The sequence below is a fragment of the Coregonus clupeaformis genome, chromosome 5 (genome assembly GCF_020615455.1).
Source record: "Coregonus clupeaformis isolate EN_2021a chromosome 5, ASM2061545v1, whole genome shotgun sequence".
Classification (NCBI taxonomy): domain Eukaryota; kingdom Metazoa; phylum Chordata; class Actinopteri; order Salmoniformes; family Salmonidae; genus Coregonus; species Coregonus clupeaformis.
In genome coordinates this window covers 15,224,331-15,239,483 of record NC_059196.1, presented here as the reverse complement: position 1 = coordinate 15,239,483, position 15,153 = coordinate 15,224,331, and the positions used below count along the sequence as shown (strand labels likewise).

The following is a 15,153-nucleotide window of genomic DNA, read 5'->3' as shown; positions in this document are numbered from 1 at the left end:
GGACTACTTGGGTTGTATCATTGACTGTGGGGACCTGCCACTCAAGCCGGATGAAGTCAGCACTCTGTTCTGCAACATTGAGGACATCTATGAGTTCAACAGGTGGGTTAGCGTGTGTTTGCTGTCTCTGTCTGCTTACATGTTAGGCCTACTTCATCCTCACTGGTCACCACAGCTGTTAGACTGTATCAGCCCTGAACTGAGGTTGATGAGATGTGTCCTCATGCTTTTGTGTAGATCTTAGCTTCTGTCCATGTAAATGTTGCAGGTAGGCTACGTCTTTCATCCCAGTGCAATGTCTTAATGGTGATCAATGCTACCATCTATTTTCTACGAAAATTGCAACTTTTTCCATTTTACTCAGCTCTGATCCATGTAAAATCCTACAACTATGGTGGTGAAATCTCTCCTGCAGCTGCTCTTGAACCCTACCCTCCTTTCTCCTTCTCCGTTTCTCTGCTTGTCTCTGTCCTCTCACTCCTCTGCTCCATGCTCTCTATCGCGGCAGCTTGTGTACAGGCTGCAGCCTGGGTGGCAGTGATGTCCGTTTAATGTGCTGCAGACCCAATGGCTGGCCCAGGCCCCAGGCCTCCACCAGACAGACAATGTGGAGAGAGAGAGAGAGAGAGAGAGAGAGAGAGAGAGAGAGAGAGAGAGAGAGAGAGAGAGAGAGAGAGAGAGAGAGAGAGAGAGAGAGAGAGAGAGAGAGAGAGAGAGAGAGAGAGAGAGAGAGAGAGAGAGAGAGAGAGAGAGAGAGAGAGAGAGAGAGAGAGAGAGAGAGAGAGAGAGAGAGAGAGAGAGAGAGAGAGAGAGAGAGAGAGAGAGAGAGAGAGAGAGAGAGAGAGAGAGAGAGAGAGAGAGAGAGAGAGAGAGAGAGAGACTTGGAATAAGTGATACTATCCAGCGAGCCCAGTTACGGTCACAGCCGCTCTCAAGGTAAAGGTATACGTCTTAAATCATGCTTAAGTGTGTGAGATTATGTTCTGTACACAGTGGCACGGCAGTGTATCTGAGCTGCTCTCCAGCTAGATGTTTTCAGATTGCTGTTTACACTGAAAGTAGAGATACATTTATATGTTTCCTGGAAACCGTATACACGAGAGTAGGGAGACAACCATTTAGCTCTCTATAGTTGTTCAAGCAATTTGACTTTATTTAACTGTAGCCTGACTTTCATACCTTTCCCAGTTTCAGGAGTGATGCATTGGTACAGTATTTCTGTTTATTTGCCTGGAATAGTGAATGTGTCAATGAAAAGCATCAATCATTCCCATGTCAGTAGTTGAGTTCAGTGATGGGAACGTTGTGGAGGGAGAAATGGCAGGGATGATTTTGGACCCGGCGGCTTCCAGTGAAGTCCTGGGTAGAGTACCGCTCATATTTTTCATAATTCCTCAACGCTCCTTGCCCTGCCCCCCTGCTGCACTCTTGTTTTCACACTTCAGTCTCAGGGCCCATGCCAATTCGGCTCTTTGCATTACATACCACCCCCCCCACCCCCCACACACACACACACACACATGAGTAAGTGCTCACACCCGGCCCCCCCTTCCCCAAATCCAAAATGCCTTCCTGCCCCCAGTTCTCATGGGAAATGGCCTCACTGTTGCAGAAAGAAACAGAGCGAGAGAGAGCTAGGGATTTCTCCCGTCTAGTCCAGGCTCTGTGCAGTGTAACTCATTGCAGTACAGTAGAGTGTGTGTGTCAGTGCCAGGGGTTTATCCCCATCTCTCGTTGCTGTGGGGCGAGCTAGGCCATAAATGACATTTGTTTGTAATGAGCAGCATGAGAGCAGTCAGTTCCCTAACAGGCTCCCAGGGAGAAAAAAAAACTAATTGTTTGCTAACTCTCTTTTTTCTTTTTTTCATCACTCAAAGTAACACTCTATTCATCTGAGAGAAAATGATTGACCTCATTTCTATCCTCTCCTTGCCCCTTCTAAATCTACCTTTTTTCTAGTTCTGCCTTTTCTAAATCTCATCTCCTCATCGCTGTGGTATGCAGCCCCTGTATCCACACTGGTGTTGTTATGTCTACTTTCTTGGCCTGTTCTCTAGGCAGCATACGGATGTCGTTTGCTGTGGCCCGCCGCGGTGGACAAAGCCTGTGGTAGAGTTCTGGACCCTGCTGTGAACAGACCGCACCACAGTGAGAGACAGGGCACAGCCTGGTGAACAGTACAGCCAGGACAGACAGACAGACAGACAGACATGCTCTGTACTATTCTAGTAGTTAGTCGAAGAGCAGTAGTGCAGTAGTGCGGTCAATCTTGTCTGAGTAGAAACTGTGGCTGAACAGGCCAATAGGACAGTCAGAGAAGTGCTGTAATTGTCTAGTCTGTCATGGAAAAAGGATCCTGCATCACTGGCCTAGTACCTTATAGATTTAGCTCTATGGATACGTGACTATACGTGGAACCGTGACCTCTAACTTTTTCTAACCCAACCCATCATGAGCGACCAAGAGACAGACACAGAGACCGAGAGATTAGTCAGGCCTGAACTTATCAAGATGGCTTAACTGTCTCTTGCTTAGAATCTCTGCCCATCCTCTCTTTCGTCTCTCTGTTCCAAATCCCTCATTTGGAAAGTTTGCCAGAGACGTTGAATCCTCAGTAGGCTAATACAGTGCATATGAGAAACAAAGAAGAGAGACAGACAGAGATAGAGACTTTACTATTGCACGTGAAGATGTTTAATTGCATTGTTTGAGTACCATGATTTATCTCTTGTATCTGTTTAAGCCCTGGTGCGAAGCCAGCCACAACTCACATGCAAAGTCAATTTCAACTAGAAACGTAGACGTTTCAAAACGAACTATATTTTTTTGCGTGCAGCTGATGTACAGTATAATAATAATGAGAGGTAGAGGATCTGTAAGAATAGCCTAATAAGAAGCACATGTTCTGTATAATATCACGAGTTTCAAAGCTGGCTATGGACAGCGTACATTGATTGTGCATGACGTTACAGTATAAACAGATAAATTACCTCCAGTGACTGTGGCTAATGGTTTTATTACCCGTTATACTGCTGGTATTTAAGTTGTGCCATAGAGTTGAAGTCAATTGGAATGTGGACGCGTGGAACCATAGAAATATAGAAGTATAATTATTGCCATGCTCTGAGGGGCTTTTTCCCTTTATAGTAATTATAGTTCTATATGTGGCTATGTATGTATAATTCATTCAATTTCTCATGGAGTAGACACATTGCTTGTGGAATGTACAGCAGGGGGGCCTTGCTCCAGGGCCCATCGCTCATATCCCGGTGGCGGCCCGTGTGTGGTGACATTTAGTCAAACCTGGTTAGTTCCTCCACTACGTGTGATTTAGGCCTCACTGTGACCCCTGCATGCTTGCCTGGGGTCACGGCTCCCACGAAGTCCCACACGAAAGACATAACCCCTCACCCTCTAACTCCTGTCCAGACTGATTCAGTCTGAGTGCTCAGGCCCCTCACCCTTTCACAGTCTTCCCTCTTACCCTGGCTGGCTGGGATCCAGGAAGGGCCAGTCCCCCAAACCGTGCTGTCTGTTTTTATCTGCCGTGGCTCGTGTGGGAGTGGGTTGTGTTGCTGAGGATGCGGTGTCACATGAAAGAAGTTCTCACTTTGAGAGAGGCGGTGAAGTCGGCATGTGAAAATACTCAGGGATGGGATTGGGAACATAAGGCCAGCAAGGTTCAAGTGCATATAAACATTCTCTGATTTAGGGATGTAGATAGGCCTCTGTTGCTTTTGTCTGGCACTTACTGTGTTGTTACTAAAGAGGAAACAGATCTGCAAGTGCTTTAATCTAATGCAGAGATCGCACTCCATGAGAGAGGGATGATTATTAAAGGAGAAAGGAGGGAAGTTAGGAGTACAGGAGGAAAGGAGAAGGGGAAACAGGCAGTATGGAAGGTATTTAAGCAATAAGGCACAAGGGGGTGTGGTATATGGCCAATATACTACGGCTAAGAGATGTTCTTACGCATGACGCAACGCGGAGTACCTGGACACAGCCCTTAGTCGTGGTATATTGGCCATATACCACAAACCCCTGAGGTGCCTTATTGCTATTATAAACTGGTTACCAACATAATTAGAGCAGTAAATTTAAATGTTTTGTCATACCCGTGGTATATGGTCTGATATACCACGGCTGTCAGCCAATCAGCATTCTTGGCTCGAACCACCCAGTTTATAATACCTTATAAACTAGGACTCCCCACAAACACAATGAAGAGAGAGGTTCAGAAGTATGTAAATGGTAAGAATGAAACAAAGAGGAGGGAGCATGTGAGTTCATTGATGCAGTGCGCCTCGCAGGTGACTCCCCTGTTAGGCTGTAACTCTTCGTGAAATATATGGTGGTAGAGGGATCATCTGGAGGATGCTCCTCTTTCCTCTCACAGTTCACCGTCTTAGAGGAGGATCAAATGCACATACTTTAAATGCCAGATTGTCATGTGTCATATATCACGGGGAAGATCAATACACATACAACGAGGAGATAAAATCAGTAGGCTAGATTTAAAACTCTTGTTTTTCTCTGACCTCAAATAAGGAGCATCTTTGTTAAACGTCTACGGATGGAGTGTTTTAGAAATGAAAAGCTGGGAAAGTAATTAGTAGGGTTGTACAAGCATAACTCAAGTCCAAGGCCCTGACAGCCAAATACTTTCCAGGGCTTTTGTCTTAAAGTACCAGGCCCTGCAAGTAAGTGCCAAGCCTTAATTAAATCCAACATGTGGGTACAAGTTTGCAAACATGCTGCAACACTGCAGATGTAGTCTTGTTGAAAGCCCTTTGCTCTTGCAGATGGAGGAAATGTCTCCATGGTGACATGTTCTTTGTTCCCTCTTTCTCTTTGTCTTTGTCTGTCAACAACAGGATTCAGACATCAGTCAGGGCCAGTGGCACCCAGAGACACCCTGCTCTGTGGCCATTTGATAAAAACCACCCATAATTCCCCCCCTGCTTCCCCTGAAACCCTAATGACACCCTCTCACCGCGGAGGGAAGCCGCGAAACAAGCCTTGTCTCCGAGGGAGGAGAGAGCGACGCAAAAGAATGGAGGGCTGCGGTTTCACTCCAAACTTTTCCCCCCAGCCATATGAAGGCGAACTCCGGGTGTTTACAGAGCGCCTCTCTGTTTTCCTTCAGAAGAGGGGGGATCCCGGGAGATTGGCCAGTCCAGCGGCCCTGGGCCTCTCAGAGATGCAGAGAAGTTGGGCTTCGCTAATGAACTGAGTGCGGCTGGGCTGCTCATCACGTCGTGTAACCTCGGATACGGGCTGATGGGACTTCGGCGAATGACACCCTAGTTGTCCCTGTTGAGATGTCCCAGTAAGCACCAGAGACGGCCATTATAGCCATTAGCCACATCAACCTCCATCCTCTCCTAATCGGAGCTGGAATTCAAAACGCATCACTATCCCCACTTAAGTCCCCAACTCTCTCCTCCTCACTACTATTCCTTACCTTTTCCACCATCTCCCGCCAAGAAAATCCTGCACCGATAGTTTTGATTCATTCAGATACTGAAAGGAGAGACCCTCCGCTCTCACCCCCCACTGACATCCATGAAGTAAGATGTTAATCAAAAGTTACAGGCTCCTGGAGAGAGCTTGCATATGTGTTTCATAAGAGGTCTTTCCATGGTGATGAGGAGGCTAGGATGAGCTCGTATCACGGGACCAAAGGTGAAACGGGTGCATATGGTTATTTGACCATAGCCACCCCCTTTCCCCTGTTAAAAGGAGTCTGATCCAGACCTGTGTTTGTAAGGTGTGGGTGTTGGGGTGGGGAGGGGAGGGGAGGGGGGGTAGTGGGACAGCTGGAAGGGGGTTCTGGTTGGGGTTGGCTGATGTGGAGCCAAGGCTAGATGTGTCCCATCTGCATGCATTTAGGAGATAGTTTGGAAAGATTGGAAGGGGAGACATAAATGAATCCTTTGTGGAAATGGAGTTGGGATTTGGGATCCATCCCTGCCAGGATCGTCTTCGACGTCAGCTCCAAGAGTCTCCAAACAAAGAGGGGTGCTCAGTTCTCATGAACTGTCCTAGACCTTGAAAAACTCACATGCACTCATAAGCACTGCACAGTGTCTACCAAGCAATGTATGTGCTGTCCATTTTATATAGCAGTTCATGTGCTCATCATTATGAGTTTTGAGTACTTGTTACATGGATGTTACAGTAATTGACAGTGATATGTTTTATCATGACTGAGAGCTGTTGTACTGCTTTGTAGAGCATGAGTCCCAGGGATGTAGATGAGTTACAGTGATGTTTCCATGACCTCTGTGTGTTGCAGTGATAAGTTTACATTGCTGGTCTGGTGTTCTCATGGCCCATAACTGACCTCTGTCTGTCTGTCTGTCTCTCCACAGCGAGCTTCTGGAGGACCTGGAGAGGAGTCCTCATGCGGCAGCCATCGCCGAGTGCTTCGTTGAGAGGGTGAGTCACCACATTGCCATGATAAAGCACAAACCACCAGTACATTCACATTACACATTTTTTGTGGGTGTTCCGATGACCTAAACCAGTGTTTCCCGAATGGTTGGTTACAGCCAGCCCCTCTTGGGTCATGGCTTAAGGCTGGCTAGCTGTGTAGGCTAATAAAGGCTATGACAATATGGTGCTTGTAGACAGTAGCTATTTTGTTCTCTAGATGCAGAGCGCTGTTAAATTGTCAAGCGAGCAGATCGTGTGAAACAAACTTTTGTTTCGGCCAAATAGAGAAGTGGGCCGCTGACGTTGGGTAGTGGGTCAGAGGAAATGTTTGTACTTGGGCTATGTGAGTGTGTGTAGGCCCGTGACCAGAGAGGCGTCATGATTGGTTCTGGTTCTGAAGCGGTGGTGGCGGTGACCCTTTAACCCATGTGCTCACTACAGTAGAGTGGGTCTGCACACCCGCATGGTACCACACTGTAGTCGCCTGAGTAATGACACAGAACCACCGCTGATAAAACAGGAACAGTGAAGGGTCCAACCGACCAGGGAAACAGGCTCTCCTTTGTGTCGGCTGGGAAAATGGCCAGCGTCTATGTCCCTGACTCCCAGGGTATGCCTCCATATGTGGGGCTGCAGACTGACACGCCTGTCCCTGCCAAAGCTGGACCAAGACCCAAGAACCAGAATCCCATTTGCGGTCCAGGATCCAAGGGTGCCAATTCTTAGTCCAGTCTCCAGCCTGTACTTTCCTCTTCGGCGCCCAGACCCTCTTATCCAGCAGGTCCCTATAGTTCTCTGCTATTGAATGGGCTACTTTTGTGGCCAATTATAGATGGCTGCGGAAATGCAGAGTACATTTGATTAAGCCATTACCGGCAAGGTTATTCTGGGTTTTGCGATGCTGCTCTGAGCTAGACTAACCTCTCTAAACAGGGTGAGGACAACGGCTCCTACCTACTGCAGACTACGTGGAGGCGGCGATATAGGAAATAATCAGGGCCAGAGTGGAACGTGGGAAATGCAGTTCAAACGTGACCGTTTCTGCTTGGAATGAGGCCGTACGTGCTCTTAGGTTAGGTGTAGTCAGACACTGGGTCTGCATGGAGTCAGCTGTAGCCTGTAACAATAAACCATCTGCTAAACTATGAATCTCCAACCCTATACCTGCTGGCCATATGTACGACTGAGTGGTAAAGACAAGTATACATACAGTGAGGGAAAAAAGTATTTGATCCCCTGCTGATTTTGTACGTTTGCCCACTGACAAAGACATAATCAGTCTATAATTTTAATGGTAGGTTTATTTGAACAGTGAGAGACAGAATAACAACAAAAAAATCCAGAAAAAACGCATGTCTAAAATGTTATAAATTAATTTGCATTTTAATGAGGGAAATAAGTATTTGACCCCTCTGCAAAACATGACTTAGTACTTGGTGGCAAAACCCTTGTTGGCAATCACAGAGGTCAGACGTTTCTTGTAGTTGGCCACCAGGTTTGCACACATCTCAGGAGGGATTTTGTTCCACTCCTCTTTGGAGATCTTCTCCAAGTCATTAAGGTTTTGAGGCTGACGTTTGGCAACTCGAACCTTCAGCTCCCTCCACAGATTTTCTATGGGATTAAGGTCTGGAGACTGGCTAGGCCACTCCAGGACCTTAATGTGCTCCTTCTTGAGCTACTCCTTTGTTGCCTTGGCCGTGTGTTTTGGGTCATTGTCATGCTGGAATACCCATCCACGACCATTTTCAATGCCCTGGCTGAGGGAAGGAGGTTCTCACCCAAGATTTGACGGTACATGGCCCCGTCCATTGTCCCTTTGATGCGGTGAAGTTGTCCTGTCCCCTTAGCAGAAAAACACCCCCAAAGCATAATGTTTCCACCTCCACGTTTGACTGTGGGGATGGTGTTCTTGGGGTCATAGGCAGCATTCCTCCTCCTCCAAACACGGCGAGTTGAGTTGATGCTAATGAGCTCGATTTTGGTCTCATCTGACCACAACACTTTCACCCAGTTCTCCTCTGAATCATTCAGATGTTCATTGGCAAACTTCAGACGGGCCTATATATACAGTGGGCAGAACAAGTATTTGATACACTGCCGATTTTGCAGGTTTTCCTACTTACAAAGCATGTAGAGGTCTGTAATTTTTATCATAGGTACACTTCAACTGTGAGAGACGGAAAATCCAGAAAATCACATTGTATGATTTTTAAGTAATTCATTTGTATTTTATTGCATGACATAAGTATTTGATCGCCTACCAACCAGTAAGAATTCCGGATCTCACAGACCTGTTAGTTTTTCATTAAGAAGCCCTCCTGTTCTCCACTCATTACCTGTATTAACTGCACCTGTTTGAACTCTTTACCTGTATAAAAGACACCTGTCCACACACTCAATCAAACAGACTCCAACCTCTCCACAATGGCCAAGACCAGAGAGCTGTGTAAGGACATCAGGGATACAATTGTAGACCTGCACAAGGCTGGGATGGGCTACAGGACAATAGGCAAGCAGCTTGGTGAGAAGGCAACAACTGTTGGCGCAATTATTAGAAAATGGAAGAAGTTCAAGATGACGGTCAATCACCCTCGGTCTGGGGCTCCATGCAAGATCTCACCTCGTGGGGCATCAATGATCATGAGGAAGGTGAGGGATCAGCCCAGAACTACATGGCAGGACCTGGTCAATGACCTGAAGAGAGCTGGGACCACAGTCTCAAAGAAAACCATTAGTAACACACTATGCCGTCATGGATTAAAATCCTGCAGCGCACGCAAGGTCCCCCTGCTCAAGCCAGCGCATGTCCAGGCTCGTCTGAAGTTTGCCAATGACCATCTGGATGATCCAGAGGAGGAATGGGAGAAGGTCATGTGGTCTGATGAGACAAAAATATAGGTTTTTGGTCTAAACTCCACTCGCCGTGTTTGGAAGAAGAAGAAGGATGAGTACAACCCCAAGAACACCATCCCAACCGTGAAGCATGGAGGTGGAAACATCATTCTTTGGGGATGCTTTTCTGCAAAGGGGACAGGACAACTGCACCGTATTGAGGGGAGGATGGATGGGGCCATGTATCGCGAGATCTTGGCCAACAACCTCCTTCCCTCAGTAAGAGCATTGAAGATGGGTCGTGGCTGGGTCTTCCAGCATGACAACGACCCGAAACACACAGCCAGGGCAACTAAGGAGTGGCTCCGTAAGAAGCATCTCAAGGTCCTGGAGTGGCTTAGCCAGTCTCCAGACCTGAACCCAATAGAAAATCTTTGGAGGGAGCTGAAAGTCCGTATTGCCCAGCGAAAGCCCCGAAACCTGAAGGATCTGGAGAAGGTCTGTATGGGGAAGTGGGCCAAAATCCCTGCTGCAGTGTGAACAAACCTGGTCAAGACCTACAGGAAACGTATGTATCTCTGTAATTGCAAACAAAGGTTTCTGTACCAAATATTAAGTTCTGCTTTTCTGATGTATCAAATACTTATGTCATGCAATAAAATGCAAATTAATTACTTAAAAATCATACAATGTGATTTTCTGGATTTTTGTTTTAGATTCCGTCTCTCACAGTTGAAGTGTACCTATGATAAACATTACAGAAATCGGCAGTGTATCAAATACTTGTTCTCCCCACTGTATATGCTTTCTTGAGCAGGGGGATTTCAGTCCTTCACGGCGTGGTGTGTTACCAATTGTTTTCTTGGTGACTATGGTCCCAGCTGCCTTGAGATCATTGACAAGATCCTCCTGTGTAGTTCTGGGCTGATTCCTCACCGTTCTCTTGCAACTCCACGAGGTGAGATCTTGCATAGAGCCCCAGGCCGAGGGAGATTGACAGTTATTTTGTGTTTCTTCTATTTGCGAATAATCGCACCAACTGTTGTCACCTTCTCACCAAGCTGCTTGGCGATGGTCTTGTAGCCCATTCCAGCCTTGTGTAGGTCTACAATCTTGTCCCTGACATCCTTGGAGAGCTCTTTGGTCTTGGCCATGGTGGAGAGTTTGGAATCTGATTGATTGATTGCTTCTGTGGACAGGTGTCTTTTATAGAGGTAACAAGCTGAGATTAGGAGCACTCCCTTTAAGAGTGTGCTCCTAATCTCAGCTCGTTACCTGTATAAAAGACACCTGGGAGCCAGAAAACTTTCTGATTGAGAGGGGGTCAAATACTTATTTCCCTCATTAAAATGCAAATCAATTTAGAACATTTTTGACATGCGTTTTTCTGGAATTTTTTGTTGTTATTCTGTCTCTCACTGTTCAAATAAACCTACCATTAAAATTATAGACTGATCATTTCTTTGTCAGTGGGCAAACGTACAAAATCAGCAGGGGATCAAATACTTTTTTCCCTCACTGTACATACACAAGTGTTTGGAACGTAACATTCAGTTGACCTGACAGAACCCTTATCTAAACCTACTTCAATATAAAATGCTATTATTTTCTCATTTCTTTGCTTTCTTAGATGATATGTTTAGATGTTTCTTGGATGAGAATACATGTTTACATAAGTCAGGGAATATGAGTATTTATTTCTGAGTGAGACCTGGAAAATGATCCTCACGTGAGGAGAGGTGTCACATGATCATAGGGGGTCTCTCAGATGACAGTGATTTGTAGCAGAGTGAACATGGAGACCAAAGCTCAGCGTCTCTGGTCTTTCTCACACGTCTCTCTTCTCCCCACTAATGTCATTGGTTTATTTTCTCTCCCTCTTGTTTAGAGCGAAGCCTTCGACATATATACCCTCTATTGTATGAACTACCCCAAGTAAGTCACACACACACACACACACACACACACACACACACACACACACACACCACTATACTGGTGTGCCCTTGGGGAAGTCGTTTGACCTGGATCATTGAATGATAGCTATAGTGAAGTGACCTGGGGTGAGAATGGAATGAATTCAATACAGTGAACAAGGGAAGTTGAAAATACTCATGTTCAATTATTACAATGTATACAATTCTAAATGATGGTGGGGGGAAAGAGTACAGTTGTAATCACCATCCTTTGTAGAGAGACATGAGTGAAAGGAAAATTACTTCTAATGGTCATTCAGTATGTTTACATGCACATTAATAATTAGATATTAAACTGATTATGGCAGAAGGCAGAGTATGACATGAGTCATGTAAACACCTTACTCTGCTTATCATAATCGGCGTACGGTCAAAATCGAAGTAAGTATACGCCGATTTTTCTGAGCAATCTTTAGAATTATTAGGACATATAAACAGCTGAATTGGTGTTCCAGCTGTGTATTTGATCTGCACATGTGCTAGCACCGGGTAGCGCAAGCCTCCCTCTTATGCGCGAGTGAAGTGAGTTCGGAAAAACTGAAAGTCCGGGCTCTGGCTGGGCCACTCAAGGACATTCAGAGACTTTTCCCGAAGCCACTCCTGCGTTGTCTTGGCTGTGTGCTTACTGTCCCAGTCTGAGGTCCTGAGCACTCTGGAGCAGGTTTTCATCAAGGATCTCGCTGTACTTTGCTCCGTTCATCTTTCCCTCAATCCTGACTAGTCTCCCAGTCCCTGCCGCCCAAAACTGTTTTGGTACCCTTTCCCAGATCTATCCCTCGACACAATCCTGTCTCGGAGCTCTTTTGCTCCGACATGCACTGTGGGACCTTATATAGACAGGTGTGTGCCTTTCCAAATCATGTCCAATCAATTGAATTTACCACAGGTGGACTCCAAGCAAGTTGTAGAAACATCTCAAGGATGATCAATGGAAACAGGATACACCTGATCTCAATTTCTAATCTCATAGCAAAGGGTCTGAATACTTATGTAAATAAGGTATTTCTGTTTTAGATTTTTTATTACATTTGCAAAAAATTTACTTTGCTTTTTGCTTTGTCATTTTGGGGTATTGTATGTAGATTGATGACAAAAAAAATAATATTTAATCCATTTTAGAATAAGGCTGTAACATAACAAAATGTGGAAGAAGTCAAGGGGTCTGAATACTTTCCGAAGGCATTGTATATATATAAGTATGTGGACACCCCTTCAAAGAAATGTCCAACATCTAGTGGAAAGACTTCCCAGAAGAGTGGAGGCTGTTATTGCAGCAAAGGGGGGACCAACTCCATATTAATGCCCATGATTTTGGAATGAGATGTTCGACAAGCAGATGTCCACATACTTTTGGTCATGTAGTGTATATTGTGCGTGTAAAATGCGAACACATCACAAGCATTTTAGAGGCAGCATCTTTCACGGCCCATCAATTCTAATCCCACGGGCCACTACAATTTGACTGGTATGTTTGAATAGGACTGGATCGCTGCCCATCACCATGAAGATGCAGTGTTCTGCATGCGCTCCGTGTTAACAGCCTTTCATGTGTCTGTCACAGAGAGTAGAAACAGAATTATATTTGTTATGAGACATTGACGGTGCCCTGACCCTGTACGTGAGCTATGTGCATTCATCCAGTGATGTCTTAAAAAGACCACATTCATAGCTCATACTGAGAGATGCTGTTAACAGATATCCAAGCTTTTGTCTGAGAAAGACATCACAGTCGGACAGCAAGGGGACTGCAACAGAATGTTTTAGTATATGTAAATAGTTGCGTTCAGCCAAAAAGAGGCCCCTCTGAAGGGAGGACCGGAGGCATACGCTGAACACATTACTGTACGCTTCACGATAAGATGAAGTGCTGTCTAGCATAGCGATGAGCCAACTGATGAGTCTTACTGTGGACCCCACCCCCAACTTCCACCTCCATCCCCTCTCCTCCTGGATCTCTTTCCCCAGCTCGGTGGCTGTTCTGAGGGACTGCATGAAGAACAAGATCCTGGTGGGATTCTTCCAGGAGAGGCAGACCACCCTGTGCCACTCCCTGCCCCTGGAGACCTACCTGCTAAAGCCAGTGCAGAGGATCCTCAAGTACCACCTCCTGTTGCAGGTCAGTATGGGTCATGGACTGGGTCAGAGAGACAATATGATGATCCTGATCCAATACTATCAATGTCAAACTTATTCAGAGAATACAACTATATGTATAACCCCTTTATTTTACACCGAGGAAAGGTAAAGGGCCCATTGTAGACTGAGTTTCCCTTCAATCCAAATCATCCTGTTTCTTACTCTGCATTTTACATCTAGCGAGTAAATTAAGCATAGAGATGCTGTGAAATGAAATAAGGACCCTTTCATGAAATGAAAACCCCCAAGTCACGCAGACTCACAACTCATGGCATTTAACTAGCTGAGTTTGGACACTGATCAACGACCTAGGGTTCTCTCTCCAAGCCCACCTCTGTGGTGGTTATTCTCAAGTATGGGTAGCTGCAGCCCAATATGGCGACCAGAGTATGGGCAAGTGGGTGTGTCGAAAGGAGAGGGTGTATGGAAAGTGAATCAGCTAATTTCAAATTCCATAAGCCAGTGCGAATGAGGGAGTTCTATTAACCTGAGCCACGGTGCGCTGGTCTATGGCCCCATTGGCCCGTGACATGAACGGGCAAAATCGAACAATAATATGTGTGGCTCTGTCATCTTGTCAGCATTGTGCATTGTCCAGAAACATACAACATCTCTTTTCCATAAAATATATGTTTGAATTTTCAAACTAATTTTCATTGGGAAAGCAGATAAAGCGTTTTTATCAAAAGCAATCACTTTTGCATGTGAAAACACAAACTCCTACTCATTATATACGTGCTTAATCTAGCCTAGGTTACGCCACTTTTGTTTTGAGACAACTTTGCCGTGGGCTTTGAACGGGGCATCTGCATCACACCCGGGAGGCAGCCCGGTTCCAAAACGAATGCAATCACTTTTCACCGATGCAAACTCCTCTCACCGGGGTAACCCGGACCAGATAATCGAATCCCCTCATTGCCCAGAAAACCGGTGTTGTATGAAGCTGCTTGGCGAACTGCGGTGCTTCCCACTGGGCAGCTGTATCTGATGTCGCAGGCGGTGGCTAATGTGGCAATTTATTTCCCCCCATGATTTTATTTTAAGTAGGATAGCAGCCTACACAATAAAGAACTAATATTGATAACCATCTAGATGTCACCTTGATACATACAGTCGGCAACAACACCGGGACACAGTGTCCTTCGCACCAGCTTGCCAAGCACTACTGTACCGCAACGGCATGGGAAGTAGTTACCTAGTTGCCAATATCAGGGTGACAGACACATTAAGAACACGCATACAAGCAACAGTACACCCATCATCAGTACTTTTAATAAAAAATAAACAATTGTCTGTTTTATAACTGAAAATGTACAATTATTGGTGTAAAACTGACAGTGAAATACAACTCAGACTCATCCTCTGGCTTCAAAACAGAAGTTCAAACTCTCGCGGTAAGGTAGTTGCCTGGTTACTCATTTCCTTTCGACACACCCAGTCGCCCATACTCCGGTCACCATATTGGGCTGCAGCTACCCCTTTCTCGTTATACTGAGACCAATAGAAGCATAACCTCACCATCGCCCCCTTGTGGCAGGAGCTGGCCAAACACTTTGATAAAAGTGACCCTGGCTACGAGGTGGTGGAGGATGCCATCATCACCATGACAGCCGTGGCCTGGTACATCAATGACATGAAGAGGAAGCAGGAGCACGCCGTCAGGCTGCAGGTATGGACCATCAGTCAGGCTCTGCCCAGTCACTCACTACAGCAGTTCTCATTGAAAATGTAACAAAGAAGTTAGCTTTTGTTGCTTATGATAACACGG

At 45.8% G+C, this 15,153-nt stretch overlaps 1 protein-coding gene across 3 annotated transcripts in view; it reads left to right on the top strand.

Annotated features, from left to right (window-relative positions):
• Nucleotides 1-15,153, top strand: part of LOC121562872 — a 74,458-nt gene that overhangs the window by 31,867 nt on the left and 27,438 nt on the right. For all 3 annotated transcript variants that reach the window (XM_041875036.2, XM_041875032.2, XM_041875039.1), the window contains 5 exons: nt 2-102; nt 6,375-6,441; nt 11,162-11,208; nt 13,215-13,365; nt 14,923-15,054. In XM_041875036.2, the coding sequence (XP_041730970.1) occupies nt 2-102; nt 6,375-6,441; nt 11,162-11,208; nt 13,215-13,365; nt 14,923-15,054 (498 nt within the window). The remainder of the gene's footprint in view (nt 1; nt 103-6,374; nt 6,442-11,161; nt 11,209-13,214; nt 13,366-14,922; nt 15,055-15,153) is intronic.